Genomic DNA, 15,938 nt, shown 5'->3' on the forward strand with positions numbered 1-15,938 from the left:
TACCCCCAGTAAGTGTGATGGAGGGTAATGGTACTCGCTACAGATGCAATCGGGGACCACAAATAACGCAAGACCTGACACTGCCCCTCGTACATGCGGATCAGTAACATCAACAGCGCTGTTTCTGTCCGAAGTGAGGATGCCCTCTTTAGGTAAAATGCATCTTTTTTATCTATGTGAATCATCAACTACAAAGGAAGTATACATTACAAAAAAAGTTGCAGTCCTTCAATGCCTGAAACTATATTCATGTGTAATTATTGCTTTGCTAGGTTTGAGCTGGTCCACATATCCCACTTCTGACACCAAGAGTCAGGTTTGCTTGTTGGACTTTGATCAGATGTATCTAAGAATTCACACAAACCTGAGCCCTCCTGAGTTGTCAGTCACTTGGCGCGTTAGGCCATCAACAGCCCCCTGCAGTGATATATACGGTGTCATTTCCTGTGTACCCCTCAGGCGGTACAGAGCGCCAACAGACACCACAGTGCTCAAGAGAGTCATCTGTATGATCCAACACTCAATTCCATTAAAAACACACGCGTGCTAGAAGATCTCTTGGCATCAAGCATGGAATGACTCAGTGGGAGCTGCTCTCGCACTCATCCCGCCCAACAGCCAAATGCAAGTGGAATCTCAAGCCGTGAAAGATGACCTTATTTTGGAAACCTCCAAGAAGTTGCTCCCACTTGACATCTTGATACCTGCAAGTTTCCTATCCATTGCGTCAGACTTGCGTAAGTGCCATTGGATAATACGGCGCGTCGATTAATAATGCCAGTGACCAGAGGAAGTAAAAATACAATAGCATTGCCGGATGGGTTGCTGGATGTGCGGCCACTTCCAGGGTGTAGTAGTCAAGTCAGGTTGGATGTTGACGTGGATAACACATCACACTGATTCGATGTGAGGTCACTCAAGGGCCCCCCAAGCCTGGCACTGTCTCTGGAATTGAACTTGGAGCGTTACTGCAGAAGAGTCATCCAGAGGCCACACAAATAGCCGAAGAGCAGCTATGGTCTGGTGGAGGACAACACCTTTCTACAGGACCTGCTTCCATCCATCTTTGTACATTGAGAAGGGGTCATAGGCGTGTCTGGGACAGGCTGGGATTGGTGCCTGCTGTGTACAGCCTGTGTATTCCCATAAATATTGAATTGCTAACTTGAGAAAATGTAGTTGGATCGAGACACGAAAGGTTAAAAAGCGATTGCGTCACTCATTGACTCCCGTAAGTCTAGAAGGTGGAAGCAAAAGCTAATGATGTGCCATGAGAGAAAGAGCTTGGCAGAAGTACTCTGATTTCAAGCCGCCTCAAACGATTAACTGAGTCAAGTGATAGTTTATGGGAAGGCAACTAGCAAATGTAGGCTGTCGCGACTGAAGTCGCCAAGAACACAAGTGTCAGGTGTGAGAGAGAACAAATATGGCCTTTGAGATGTAGCCCCCCTGTTGTGCTCCTCTTCATCAGTACATCCTGGCCTTCACTTCCTTCCTGACCTCTCAATGAGGCTTCCTGGGTAGCAGCCATGGGGTCCGAGTTGGTATCATCATGAAGGTCGCAGGGGAGAGTTTGGCCTTTTCATGTCAGTCTGTCCTGGTCAGAAAGCTGGCAGAATTGAGGCTGGAGACAGAGGGCCCTGTTTACACAAAGAGTTCTTGAGACCTATGTCTTATTTATAAATGTAGGTGTTTGCACGACGTGCAGCATTTTAGTTACTTCTGACCACAACAGAGACAGGAACAGTGTCTAATCTTACAAACGTGCTTGTTTCGCGACCCCTGGGATTCTGCAAGGTCCATTTGAAAAGTAGGTCTTCATCTGGTACCAAGATATACACCCCCTCGCCCTCCAGAGATACAAGCATATAGGCTCATTCACACTCCCTGACCCCCCCTCACAGGCTCATGCACATATACACACAACGTTACATCGTTACGACTTGCTGTGGGGGCGTGCTGGTCTTAGGAATAGTATAATTTACTGTTCCTACTCCAGTTTGTGCAACAGCAGGGAAGGTTTTGGATTGTAACTCCAGCACCTTCTGCTCCCTACAGCAAGTCGTTGTAACGACTTGCGATGTAATGGTTCGCGTTGTAAAAATGAGGTTGTTGTAACGACCGCGTTGTAATGGTATGCGTTGTAGCGCATTCATTGTAAACGATGTCTCCCGTTCAGTCTGCCCCTTGTCTTGGCTGGTGATGTAGGGCCTGCTCATGGCACCTCGAGTGACCAGCGAGGAGGTATGGAAGCATCTCCTCACAGTGGGAGGATGGCAGCATCTCAGTCAGACGGAATCCATCACTTTAGGAACCAGGAAGATTATGGATTAGGCTCCCGCCCCTCTCTCAGAACTGTGTACAGGACCAGGCCTCGCTTCTTCCCCAGCACAGCTATCCCTTCTCGCTTTTTGGCTCACCTTGGCCAAGCAGTGTGTATGCTCCCCAAATCTTGGGAACGAGGTCGACACTCCATCTTGTAGCCCCCTTGTCCTGTCTTCAACAGCCAGACACTTGAAGAAGAACCAGACCCCCCAGCTGGCATCTCCAGCCCAGCCCTGCCTAATGCCTAACACTAGCTCCCTCAAGGAACACGGGCATCTTCAAAGTGTTTCCAGTTTGGGATGAAAGCACAGGGATGGCCCTCCTCTCTTCATTGCATTGTCTTTGTTGCCAATCACACAGGGTGGTAACTAGTGACCTACCTTATTAACATTCATAAGGCAGGTCGTTCTGCAACCCCTACGACTGGACATTTTGGGGTGTGACATACTAGTACATAGGTTGCATTTCAAAATCAGAGACAGGTTGCAAAACGGTGTGTACTTTGTGAGCTCTTTTTGCGACCTGTCTATTGGTGCATCTGCTGCCTGGTGAATCCACAACAAGCTCTTGAATGCTGCTGACTAAACAGACTCTTGGTAACGCAAGCACCGTGGGAGGTCCAAGCTGAGCCTGAATCTAAGGTAAACGCTCCTCCCTCTCTGAATGCTGACAAGTGAAAGGAAAGCAAACCCACAGACTTATGGGGATTGTAGTTCGTAGAAGGATAGTGTTCTCCATGTTTTTCAAACTCACTAATCTATGCATCGTGGTACCTTTATTCCATACAATCCGGTACAGAATCCGAGGCCGCTCAGAGGACTCTGCGACAGTCGATAGAGGCAATAGGGCAGTTCCTGTATGCATCAGGTGATATATTCCATGATGCTGCTTCCTTGTGGTCGCATGATTGAGTGATGACAAACTGTCTGCATTCCCATTGCAGACAAGCACGTGTTAATTAAGAGGCTAGCATGCTGCCAGGGTCACCTTCTGGCGTTCCGCCTGAGGATGACTTGTGTCTGAGCTTTCTATAAGGAAGCAGAGAAACAAGACTGCTTGGTGCCCTCATGGAAGCAGGAAGGTGGATCTAGCTGCTCCCAGGTAAGTAAAAAACACAGCTGTTATGAAGGTGTGATGCCCTCGTGGAAGCAGGAGGGTGGACCTAGCTGCTCTCGGGTAGGTAAAAAACACAGCTGTTATGAAGGTGTGATGCCCTCGTGGAAGCAGGAAGACGGACCCAGCTGCTCCCCTGTATGTAAAAAACACAACTATTATGAAGGTATAGTGGGTCTTTAAGACACCTGGGCTTCGGTGCTATTGAACCTGTTGCACGAATGATAGCTAACCCTGTGGCAATGGCGTGGAGGGATTTCACCAAGAACAGCCCACTTGTACACAACACAGTAGAAGGAAAATGCTACTTACCAGTATGCATCGGTTCTTGGCATGTAGAGCTGCAGATCCACACACTATGCATAGATCGCCATCTGGTGTTGGGCCCAGATGTTTGCACTTATTTTTGCCTTGGAAAAGTCTTTGGAAGTCACGAGACAGGTGACTCCTCCTTTGGACGATAGTGCGCATGGGCATCGGCTCAATCTTCAGATTGTTTTTCGCCAGCAGGGAAATGATGGAGATTTGTGAGAAACAGATAAGATGCCCATGTATGCTGTATCTAAATCAGATAGTACTGGAACAGATAAAGGTAGCCGGGGAGGTGGGTGGGCGTGTGTGGATCTTTTCCGTTCGAGGCATATTAGATGCAGAACACACACATTATGCATAGATTGTATAGCAGTACCCATCCCTAGCAGCGACCACTAGTATCTGCTGCAGTAGTTTGAAATAATGTTTTGAGTACAGCCTAGCCCACACTAGCTTGATGTTTTGTTTGCACATGTACACAATAGTGCTTTGTGAATGTGTGCGGTGTAGACCATGTAGCTGCTTTGCAGATGTCATCTAAGGGAATGTTTCCTAAAAATGCCATTGAAGCCCCTATCTTTCGGGTAGAGTGGGCTGTAGGGGGAACTGATAATGTACGTTTTGCTTTGTATGCATTTGACAATCCACCTTGCTATCCCAGATTTTGATATGGGGTTGCCTTTATGTGGTGGTGAGAAGGACACGAAAAGTTGTTTTGTCTTGGAAAAAGGTTTTGTTCGTTCAATGTAATACATTATTGCTCTTTTTACATCTAAAGTGTGAAGAGCTCTTTCTGCGACTGTTTGTGGTTGCGAGAAGAATACTGGCAACTCCACAGACTGATTAAGATGAAAGGGAGAAATATCTTTAGGGAGGAATTTCGGATTTGTTCTGAGAACCACTTTGTTTATGATGGAGTTGTAAAATGGTTCTTGAATAGTCAGTGCCTGTAGCTCACTGACTCTTCTAAGGGAAGTAATAGCCACCAGGAAAGCGACTTTCCATGTAAAAAATTGGATCTGAGTTAAGAGGCGTGGGGAGAGGTGTAGGTTTTGGTACGGGACTACGTATAGTTCCAGTAATGTGGTGTACCACAGTTGCTGGCCCATGTTGGCGCAACTAGGATGAGAGTGAGTGAGTGTTGCTGTAGTTTGCGCACCACCAGTGGAATGAGTGGGAGAGGCAGAAAAGCGTACGCAAATCTGCCTGACCAGTTCATCCATATCACATTTCCTTTGGACAATTGGTGTGGATATCTGGCGGCGAAGCTTGGGCATTTGGCGTTTTCGTGTGTGGCGAAGAGGTCTATCTCTGGTTGCCCCCACATGTGGAAAAATGGTTGAAAAAGTTGCGGATGAAGTTCCCACTCGCGAATCTTTTGCGTCTGACGACTTAACAGATCGGCTATGCTGTTCTGGTCTCCTGGGACATGTTGGGCTAGGAGAAAAATGAAATAGCCCATCTCCATATGCTTTGCGCTAGCTGAGAGAGCTGTAGGGAGTGTGTCCCGCCTTGTTTTTGTATGTAGTACATGGCTGTCATGTTGTCGGTGCGGACTAGGACAGCTTTGCCTGATATTTGTTTCTGGAATGCCTTCAGGGCTAGGAAGATGGCTAGTAACTCCAGGTGATTGATGTGGAGTAACGTTTGTTGAGGGGTCCACCTGCCCTGCATGATATGATGTAACAGATGAGCTCCCCAGCCGGAGAGCGATGCGTCTGCTGTTAGCACAACCTGTGGAACCGGCTGGAAGAACGGTCGCCCTTTGGAAAGGTTTTTGGTGTTCCACCACTGCAGAGAGCGGTGTGTGCGACCATCCACCGTCCACCAGGTCTGTCAGCTGACCTTGAGTCTGGTTCCAGTGATGTGCGAGACATTTCTGTAGGGTACGCATCTGGAGTCTTGTGTGAGGTACTATTAATATGCAAGAGGCCATCATCCCTATCAATTGCATGAACACTCGAGCTGGAAGAGTGTTGCGGCTGAAATTTTGATATGAGGCATTGCATGCTTGCTATCCTGGCTGGGCTGGGATATGCAAGTGCTTTTGAGGTGTTTATTGTGGTACCGAGGTACTGTTGTATGTGGGACGGTTGTAGGTGAGACTTTGCGTGGTTTATCGTAAACCCTAAGTCGTGGAGAAGGTGGATTGTGGCGTGAGTGTGATGTACACACTGATTATATGAGTTGGCTTTTATGAGCCAGTCGTCTAAGTATGGGAAGACGTGGATGTGCTGTCTTCTTAGGTGAGCTGCAACTACGGCCAGACACTTGGTGAATACTCTATTTCCTGTGAGAGGTGTGAATGGGAATATGAAAGTAGGCGTCCTTGAGATCTAGAGTGGCAAGGAAATCGCCTTGTGAGAGAAGAGGAAGGACCTGTTGAAGCGTGACCATGTGAAAATGGTCTGAGTGTATGTACAGGTTTAAGGGTCTGAGGTCTAGGATAGGTCTCAGAGAGCTGTCCTTCTTGAGAATGAGGAAGTACAGGGAGTAAACCCCTGTGTTTTGCTGTTGCAGGGGGGCTGGTTCTATTGCATGTTTGTGCAGGAGGGAGCTTACCTCCTGCTTTAGCAGCGATAAATGTTCGGATGACATTGGGCGCTGTGTGGGTGGTATGTTTGGGGGGGGTAGAAGTGAGTTCTAGACAGTAACCTGATTGAACGATTTGTCTCACCAACCTGTCTGTGGTGATGTTGTTCCAGACAGGTAGGAAATGTAGTAATCTTCCCCTGACCGGAGTGGAATGGTCTGGGGGGAGTGGAGGGAAGTCATTGGGTAGGGGTGGAGGCAGAGCGGGTGTTATTGGTCTTGCCTCTACCTTTGTTATTATTGCCTCTGTAGCCTCCTCTTTGATAGCCTATGGTGAATGTGGTCTGGGTGGGAGTTTTATAGGACGTGGGAGGATTGTCAGAGGAGTAGCCTCTGAAGGTGCCCCTGTAAGAGGAGCGACAAAAGGGACATCTGGGAGCTTGAGATTGCAAGGCTCCCATTGATGTAGCCGTGTCTGTATCTTTTTTCATCTTTTCGAGAGAGGAATCCACGGCAGGCCTAAATAGATGCTCCTGGTCAAATGGTTGGTTGAGAATGGCAGATTGTACCTCCGGTTTAAACCCTAAAATGCGTAGCCATGCATACTTACGCAGGAGGACACTTGTGTTGATGACCCTAGAGGCGGTGTCTGCCACGTCTAGAGTGCAACGAATGGAGGTTTTTGTGATGATTTTACCCTCCTGTATGAGGTCGTTGGCCTTAGTTTTGTATTTATCAGGGAGGTGTTGCAATAGGGACTATAACTCATCAAAGTGTGCTCTATTGTATCTGGCTAACAGAGCTTGAGTATTGGCGATGAACCATATATTAGCCGCTTGCAACGCCGCACGTTTACCAGAGGCGTCCAAGAGTTTGGACTCTTTGTCGGGAGGTGGAGCGTCGCCTGAGGTTTGCGAGTTAGCCCTTTTTCTGGCATTGGAGACCACTAAGGAGTCCAATGGTATCTTGCCTTTAATGTAAATAGGGTCTGCTGGGGCAGCTTTATATTTTTTCTCTATCCTGGGGTTTATAACCCTAGCCCTCACAGGATCTTTGAATACCTCAGGTGCATGTTTGATGACCCCTTTTAACATAGGGAGGACAGAGATGGACTTTTGTGAAGTGTCAAAAGTATCCATTAAGAAATCCTCTTCCTCAGGGTCTGTGTGTAAGGCAACTCCGTGGTATTGTGCAGCTCTGTGAACGAGCTGGGTGAAACCTATGGTATCCTCTGGAGGGGAAGGTCTAGAGGGGTAGATGTCGTCCTGTGGTACGTTAGGGACATCTGGTGTGTTGTAATCGTCCCAGGGGTCTGGGGTATAAGGTGGACTACTGTTCCCTAGTGGTTCGTCGTCCGCCCCCTCCCCTGTGTCATCAGAGATGTCATCATCGTCCACTGGTGGACGAGATGGTGTAGGAGAGTGGTGTGGTGGGGGAGTTGGAGGAGGTGGAGGTGGAGAAGGGACTCTGAGAGGCGATGTCGCAATGTCTCTTTTCTTAGGTGGTGGAGCCAGTGGAGGCGTGTCCAGTGGTCTCTTTTTAGAACTGAGAGTCAGTTGGCCAGTCTTTGGGTCTTTTAGAAGAGTTTTTTGGGTGGGATCTGGTTTAAAAAGCTCTTCTGTTCGAGGCTGATGTTTGGGCGCCGATTTTTTTCGGTTCCGAAGGCTTGCGTGGCACCGATTCTGGAGTGGACTTGTGCTCCTTAGTCTTTGAAGCATGAGCTTTTTTAGTCTCTGCAGGAGTTTGTGGAACCGGTTGTTTTTTCGGTTCAGATGCTTATTTCGGTTCCGATGTTTTCTTAGGTTCCGATGGTGTTCTCGGTTTCCAAGCTTGCGAATGGGAAGTCTTCGGTAATGTCTTCTTGCTCGGTTCCGACTGCTTCTTCGGAGTCGAGGGGTCGGTGCTGGTAGTTTTGGGTGCCGAGAGCGTGGATGTGGAGGCAGCGGTCGGCACTGATATGGAGGAAGGTCTATTTTCGGTGCCGGGGCTTGAGTTTGGGCACCGCCGGCAGGCTTACTCGAGCCCGCGTGGCCTGAAGGCTTCGTTGGGGACTTCTTTGCCGGGCCCGAAGGCGGGGCGTGAGAAGTATTGTCTCGGTGTGCACCTGGGCCCGAAGGTGAAGGTGCCACCGAAGCCTTTTTGGGTGCGGGGGAAGGGGGTCGGGCCGACGTCACTACTTACAACCCGCTGCCCAGGAGTGATGTCCTCGAGGTCGGAGTCATCGGCTTCGGAGGCGCTGACGGGGCCTTCTTTGATTTGCTCCTGTTCTGGTACATCGACGCCCTCATGGAAGATGTCATCGGGAATGGGTGCCAACGAGCGAGCCATTGTTCTTCGGGCTCGACGATCCCAGATGGTCTTCTTGGAGCGGAAAGAGGCACAAGCTGGACAGTCTTTGGCCTCGTGCTCTGGTGAGAGGCAGAGGTTACACACCTCATGAAGGTCTGTGTGTGGGAACTTCCACCCACATTGAGGACACTTCTTAAAAGGAGTCCTTTCCATGAGCCAGATGGAATGGCCTAAGTAGGCCCGAAGGCCTTCGTCGGCGACAGGAATAGAGTACTTTGAAATTGAAGAGATGCGCGACGACTAGGGATCGCGATCGAGACAATACCGGAGAAAGGGTGAGTATTGCGCGTCGAAAGTTTGATCGATAACGGCACCGAACTGGAGCGCGATAAACACATACGAGCCCGATGGCGGAAAAAACCAATCTGAAGATGGAGCCGATGCCCATGCGCACTATCGTCCAAAGGAGAAGTCACCTATATTGTGACTTCCAAAGACTTTTCCAAGACAAAAACAAGTGCAAACATCCGGGCCCAACACCAGATGGCGATCTATGCATAGTGTGTGATGTGCAGCTCATATGCCTCGAACAACATATTCTGTCTCTGACAACACCTTCTAACAATGATGTTGCAACTCACACAGACTTGTTTTTTGTACAGTTTAATCAGACGTTTTCGTCCCATCCATGTGTGATCTTTGAATCCCTTGAACAGAAAGTGCCAACATCTTATGAATGTTTGTTTTGCAGGAACGGAGGATGTTTAATGAGACGGACCACGGAATCCGCACAACTTGCGTTGATCTTGCCAATCTCATGACATGGGCACATACTCACGGAACAATCTGCGGCCAGATGCCCACCATGGAAAACATGCAGCGGGCCAGGTCCCGCCAGGGGGACAACACCGTGCTGTGGATATGCGCCGCAGGCCATGCCTACAAATGGTCTTCCCAAGGATCTGTTTTTGGAAGATTGGAAGACCCCGAAGACATGGTGGAGAGGAACAAACGGCGCACCTCTTATGGTATGTGGCAGGGGGAGCATGCCACCCTGGCGAAGAAGTATAAGATGGCATCAGAGGGCCAGAATTTGAGGTCCTGCTCCAAGTCCAGCGGTCCAGGCCCAGGGTCGGAGAATGACATGCTGTATGTAGTGTGCAATGCCACGTCCCTGCAGGACCACCTGAACGGGCTCCAGCTGCGACAGAAAGGCTGCGAGATGGGCCCTGGTGGCATCTATCCCTGCTCCATGCCCACCTTGAATAGCCAGTATGCTCCACGTTACCGCAAACCCAGCCTTGAGGTGGGAGTATCAGATCACCAAGAAGTCAAGGAAGAAATAACAGTAGGGGACATTTGTGAGACTGACGAAGAAGGCCAGATCTTACACGCAACTGGCAACGCCACTGGCAAATCGTGGAGTAAGGATCTCTACTCAGAAGGGGAGCAGCAGGAGCTGGAGCAAAATCAGGGTGGGGCACCAGCCTTCACAACCCGCAGCACTGATCTGGTGCGCTCGGGGTCATCTTCACCACTTGCACTAGTACACAAGCCTTCTGGAGATGAAGAGGCCAAAGAGGGCGGTGGCTTCCTTGAGCCTGATGGGACTAGCTTGAGCCCATGCAGTCAGTGTGACATGACCTTCCATAGTGCACCTGTCTCCATCATGTCCACGCCTCAGGATACGACTGCTGCGGAGAAGCCAACCACAGAGTCTCTGAAAGAGTTCCAGTCGCTTATCTCAAGACAATCTGAACACCTTATTGTGGAAGGCGAGTCTGAGACAAGCCAGAATGGATTGGAAGTTACTTGCCATGTTCCACGCTATGACACCTCCAGTGATACCATGCCAGAGCTTGTGGCCCTCAGCCCCACAGAGACAGGAGCCCTGGAGGGGACCCAGGTGGGAACAGCTGACCAAGCGCCAGAACGTCCAAGAAACTCCAGCACCGTAGCCTCCGAGAGCAAGATGACAGAGACAAACATGTTCCGGGCATCCCAAAAAAGTAAGTTCTATTTCGTAACGGTCAAATGTATCTTGTCTCCACAATACTCCAAACCCCTTCTTTTTAAGATTTTACTCTGGGGGATCCATCTTATATTTGTCACAAGACTCACCATTTACTTGATCACAGATGAGCAGGCAGTGTGCACTCCAATGCAAAGGGCATACCAGTAGGGCCAGGCAACATTTTAGCTTCTCCTGAAAAGTCTGTGATGTGGCAAATATCTTCTTCAGGAAGGTGGACGGCTTTGCCTGAGGTGAGTTTTGCTGTTTCTAGATCCCAACTCCCTGTAGCCGTAGACAAGGGCGTGCGGTGTCGGTCGCTATCCCTTCAGGCCTTCCCTCACACTTAAGAACTTCAATACCTATCCTGGTGGTTGCCTCCCACACGCTTTGTTCTAATGCCCACTGGATGTTATCATCAACAAACAGCATAACTTGCCGCTCTCTGACTGACAGCAGAATCCCCCCCTCCCCCCCAGGCCAGAGAGCTTTAGATCCAGCTTCAGCCAGGGCCTTCTACTGGGGACAGGGGCGGATTACCCGACAATCTAACTGGAAACACACGACACGCATGTCCTTCTAGGCCTGCAACATGTCTGACACACCCTGCCTGCCACAAGGCTTTTGCCTAGGTGCTACTCAAAAAACAATTTGACAGTCTGATCATAAGTGCTTTCTAGGAGTCCAGTTGCAAACTCTTCACACATTTCCTTTTTTCTGGTAGCATGTGTCTTGCCAACAAACCCAGCAAAACGTTCTGTCCCACTGTCCCTTATGCATGGATTCCTCTTAATCACATACGACACCAATCTCCACCAGTTGTAGCTTACACAGCCAGTCAGGTTGGAGGTGCCGTTGTGGCCTCCCAGGATGATCAGTCTCACAGCAGAGAGGCGCAGTTACGCCCTGCCAGGCTGATCCGGCTCACAGTATCGAGGTGCAGTTATGTCTCCCCAGGATGACCGGGCTCACATCGGCCAGGTGCCTTCTGGCTGCGGCCCCCCCAGTTAATGGTTCCCTGGGGCGGAGGGCCTTGCTTGATTTGGTGCATTCTGTGGGACGGTTCTCGGTAGGAACTGCGCTGAGAGACTGGGGTACCCACAAACTTTACAAGTTGCTCCTGGCTTCGTTCTTTGATAGTATCTGCTTTCTCTTGAGTGCTTCACATATTGAAAACATCCTCCTTGACAGTCTCTTCTCCTGCAGTACCTGGCACCTTCTCTCTCTCAACAGACAAGCAGGCGTCTAGGAACTAGACAGAGCCTCTACTCCTCAAGCAGAAACTGAAGAATTCAGGTGAAGTCCTCTAACTTCTAGAAGGCAGGCTGTTACGCAGGCATCAGTGGTTACTCAGCAGCTCTTCGAGTACCCTACGCAGTACGTCCATCCATGGTCAAGAAGAACTTGGCACTGGCACAAAGTTGGGTAGTTAGCATCCCACTTTGATGCACATTCTCCAGACAGGAGATGTGGATCCACGGTCTCAAACTTCAGAAGCAGTTTGGATCGGTGCGCCTTTCAAGTGTCCTTCTGAGGCTGCTTCTTAGGCACATCCTTTGTATAAAGTGATGCGTGTCACGGAAGGCAGGAACTGCTCTGGCTTCAAGCAGGAGCACCCCCTACATGGACACAATTCTACGTAAGTTCTCTGCACACAACTGTCCTTTTAAAGCAATGCTCAAGGATAGACAAGACGGTAGGCCTGGCCTAGAAAAGTCCTCACCGTGAACAACAGAAACTGTAGTCCCACCTTCTACTCTTCCATCTTCCACTCTCGGAGGAAGCTGTCCTCACCCCTCACCGTCCGCCATGCTTAACCTGAGGCATCCAAAATGCATCCGACTGGCTTCAGTGCTCAGACTCATAGACCCATACTACATTGGTACCACATATTTTCTACACACATTCCACACATACACGCACACCTGACATACACACGGGATGCTAGCACAAGGTTCTGTGGCACTTTACACAAGGGAAGTTAGTAGAGCACGATCTAAGTGACCGAAACGAAAAGGCCAGGCAATACTAAGTATTCACAAAGGACCCCGCGCTGCCGCTTCCACTTTATGAGCCACACTCAGGACAGGGACAGCAGTGCTCTGTCAACTGAAGGAAAACTTTGTGTACAAGATCACAAGACTGGTTTTGGAGCTCACAGTGTCAGGGACAGACCTAGGCCTCTGTACACATGCTAGATTATTGAGATGCCAAGGTTGAACTAAAACTCAGGACGCAAAGTCACAGGAAATCAGACACTCAGGATTGGGAAAAGGCCTGTATAGCATGAAGAGGACATTCCCGCCCCAAGAACCGTGGCGTTCCGGCAGGTTGTAGCGTAGTCCTGCTATGAGTGGTGTGAACTCTACCCTAGCACTAGGTAGCAGAAAGTACATATTCTCACCCGTAAATAAAATCATCTGTTTCCGTCGCGCTTCAAACTAGGACTGCTGTGGCTTGGCTGGAGGCGAGTTGCCCAGGAACAGTGTCACCTGTGCAGAGTGGGCACAGGTTCTCACCAAGTCACCAGTTGCCAAAATCTTGTGGGTCTCAATGAAGAGTCTCAGACCTTAGACTACAATTCCATTCTTAGTGGTGGACGTCACTCTTTAGAGACCAAGCTCACTCTTCAGAGCACAGTTGTATTCCTGCTTGTAGGCCCCACTCCTTGAGGCACAATCTCGCTGTTGTCTTTGAGTCCCACTCCTAAGAACGCACTCTAACTCACTGTCAGCCTCTCTTCTTGGTGTGTATTCTCTCTCCGTGGCAATGACTGTCACTTGTTTGATGGTGCCCTTACGCTCAACTTGAAGTCTGTCTCCTTAGCTCGCACTCATAAGAAGTGAGTTTAACTCGTTTAAGCAGACTATCAACTGTGAGTCCCACTCCTCAGACTGCACTCTCACTCACTGGCTGTCACCGTCACTGTTTTGAGCACACTCTTACGCTCAACTTGAAGTCTGTCTCCTTAGTGCACACTCTAACTCATTAGAAGTGAGCTTAAATCTTTTGAGCGTGCTCTCACTCTCTCCTGTGAGTCCCACTCCTTAGACTCCTCTGTTGCTTACTGGCTGCGACTCTCCCTTTTTGAGTGCGCTCTGACTCTCAGCTGTGAGTCCTTGCTATGCTCTCACTCTTGATTGCGAGTCTCAGGGCGTAGTGCGCACTCTCATTGGTTGTGACTCTGCCTCTCAACTGTGAGTCTCCTAGCGCACTCCCACTCACTAGCTGTTTGGAGCAGTCTTATTGCTGCTCATTCTGAATGGCTCCGGCAGTTAGTATATTCACCTGTGACAGATTCCTTTCTCTGCAGCCCCTTAGACCTCCCTCCCTCTGACCTGCAGCCTTAAGATGTTTATGTATGATCACATATGTAGCACTCAAGAACCAACATACAGTGGAGACATCACCCCAGACCAAGGGTCAGAGCTCTGAGAAGAGTGTCAAAACACAGTGTAGACCCCCCCCCCAGACCTGGGGTCTGAGCTCTCACAGGAGCGTCAACACACGGTAGAGACATCCCCCCCAGACCAAGGGTCTGAGCTCTCACAGAAGCCTCAATACACAGTGGGGACAACCACCCCAGACCCGGGGTCTGAGCTCTCACAGGAGCGTCAACACACGGTGTAGGCTTCCCCCCAGACCTTGGGTCTGAGCTCTCACGGGATCATTAACATACACTATGGTGACATCAAACCCCAGACATAGGGTATGAGCTCTCACAGAAGCGTCAACAGACGGTGGAGACGTCCCCTCCAGACCTGGGGTTTGAGCTCTCACAGAAGTGTCAACTCACGGTGGAGAACTCCCCCCCAGACCTGGGGTCTGAGCTCTCACAGAAGTGTCAACACACAGTGGAGACATCCCTCCCAGACCTGGGCTCGGAGCTCTCACAGGAGCATCAGTACACAATGGAGACATCAAACCCCAGAGCTGGGGTCTGAGATCTCACGGGAGTGTCAACACATGGTGGAGACATCCCCTCGAGACCTGGGGTCTGAGCTCTCACAGGAGCGTCAACACACAGTGGAGACATCAAACCCCAGACCTGGGGTCTGAGCTCTCACAGGAGCGTCAACACACGGTGGAGACATCCCCTCCAGACCTAAGGTCTGAGCTCTCACATAAGTGTCAACACACCGTGGAGACTCCCCCGGACCTGGGGTCTGAGGTCTCACAGGAGCGTCAACACACAGTAGAGACAAGACGGTAGGCCTGGCCTAGAAAAGTCCTCACCGTGAACAACAGAAACTGTAGTCCCACCTTCTACTCTTCCATCTTCCACTCTCGGAGGAAGCTGTCCTCACCCCTCACCGTCCGCCATGCTTAACCTGAGGCATCCAAAATGCATCCGACTGGCTTCAGTGCTCAGACTCATAGACCCATACTACATTGGTACCACATATTTTCTACACACATTCCACACATACACGCACACCTGACATACACACGGGATGCTAGCACAAGGTTCTGTGGCACTTTACACAAGGGAAGTTAGTAGAGCACGATCTAAGTGACCGAAACGAAAAGGCCAGGCAATACTAAGTATTCACAAAGGACCCCGCGCTGCCGCTTCCACTTTATGAGCCACACTCAGGACAGGGACAGCAGTGCTCTGTCAACTGAAGGAAAACTTTGTGTACAAGATCACAAGACTGGTTTTGGAGCTCACAGTGTCAGGGACAGACCTAGGCCTCTGTACACATGCTAGATTATTGAGATGCCAAGGTTGAACTAAAACTCAGGACGCAAAGTCACAGGAAATCAGACACTCAGGATTGGGAAAAGGCCTGTATAGCATGAAGAGGACATTCCCGCCCCAAGAACCGTGGCGTTCCGGCAGGTTGTAGCGTAGTCCTGCTATGAGTGGTGTGAACTCTACCCTAGCACTAGGTAGCAGAAAGTACATATTCTCACCCGTAAATAAAATCATCTGTTTCCGTCGCGCTTCAAACTAGGACTGCTGTGGCTTGGCTGGAGGCGAGTTGCCCAGGAACAGTGTCACCTGTGCAGAGTGGGCACAGGTTCTCACCAAGTCATCAGTTGCCAAAATCTTGTGGGTCTCAATGAAGAGTCTCAGACCTTAGACTACAATTCCATTCTTAGTGGTGGACGTCACTCTTTAGAGACCAAGCTCACTCTTCAGAGCACAGTTGTATTCCTGCTTGTAGGCCCCACTCCTTGAGGCACAATCTCGCTGTTGTCTTTGAGTCCCACTCCTAAGAACGCACTCTAACTCACTGTCAGCCTCTCTTCTTGGTGTGTATTCTCTCTCCGTGGCAATGACTGTCACTTGTTTGATGGTGCCCTTACGCTCAACTTGAAGTCTGTCTCCTTAGCTCGCACTCATAAGAAG

At 49.8% G+C, this 15,938-nt stretch overlaps 1 protein-coding gene across 1 annotated transcript in view; it reads left to right on the forward strand.

Moving 5' to 3' along the window:
- The window catches only part of LOC146772175 (uncharacterized), a 283,315-nt gene that overhangs the window by 233,528 nt on the left and 33,849 nt on the right, over window positions 1-15,938 (forward strand). The window contains exon 4 of the mRNA XM_085638024.1: window positions 9,323-10,580. Within this exon, the coding sequence (XP_085494150.1) occupies window positions 9,323-10,580 (1,258 nt within the window). The remainder of the gene's footprint in view (window positions 1-9,322; window positions 10,581-15,938) is intronic.

This window comes from Triturus cristatus, chromosome 12 (assembly GCF_964204655.1).
Source record: "Triturus cristatus chromosome 12, aTriCri1.1, whole genome shotgun sequence".
In the NCBI taxonomy this organism is placed as follows: Eukaryota; Metazoa; Chordata; class Amphibia; order Caudata; family Salamandridae; genus Triturus; species Triturus cristatus.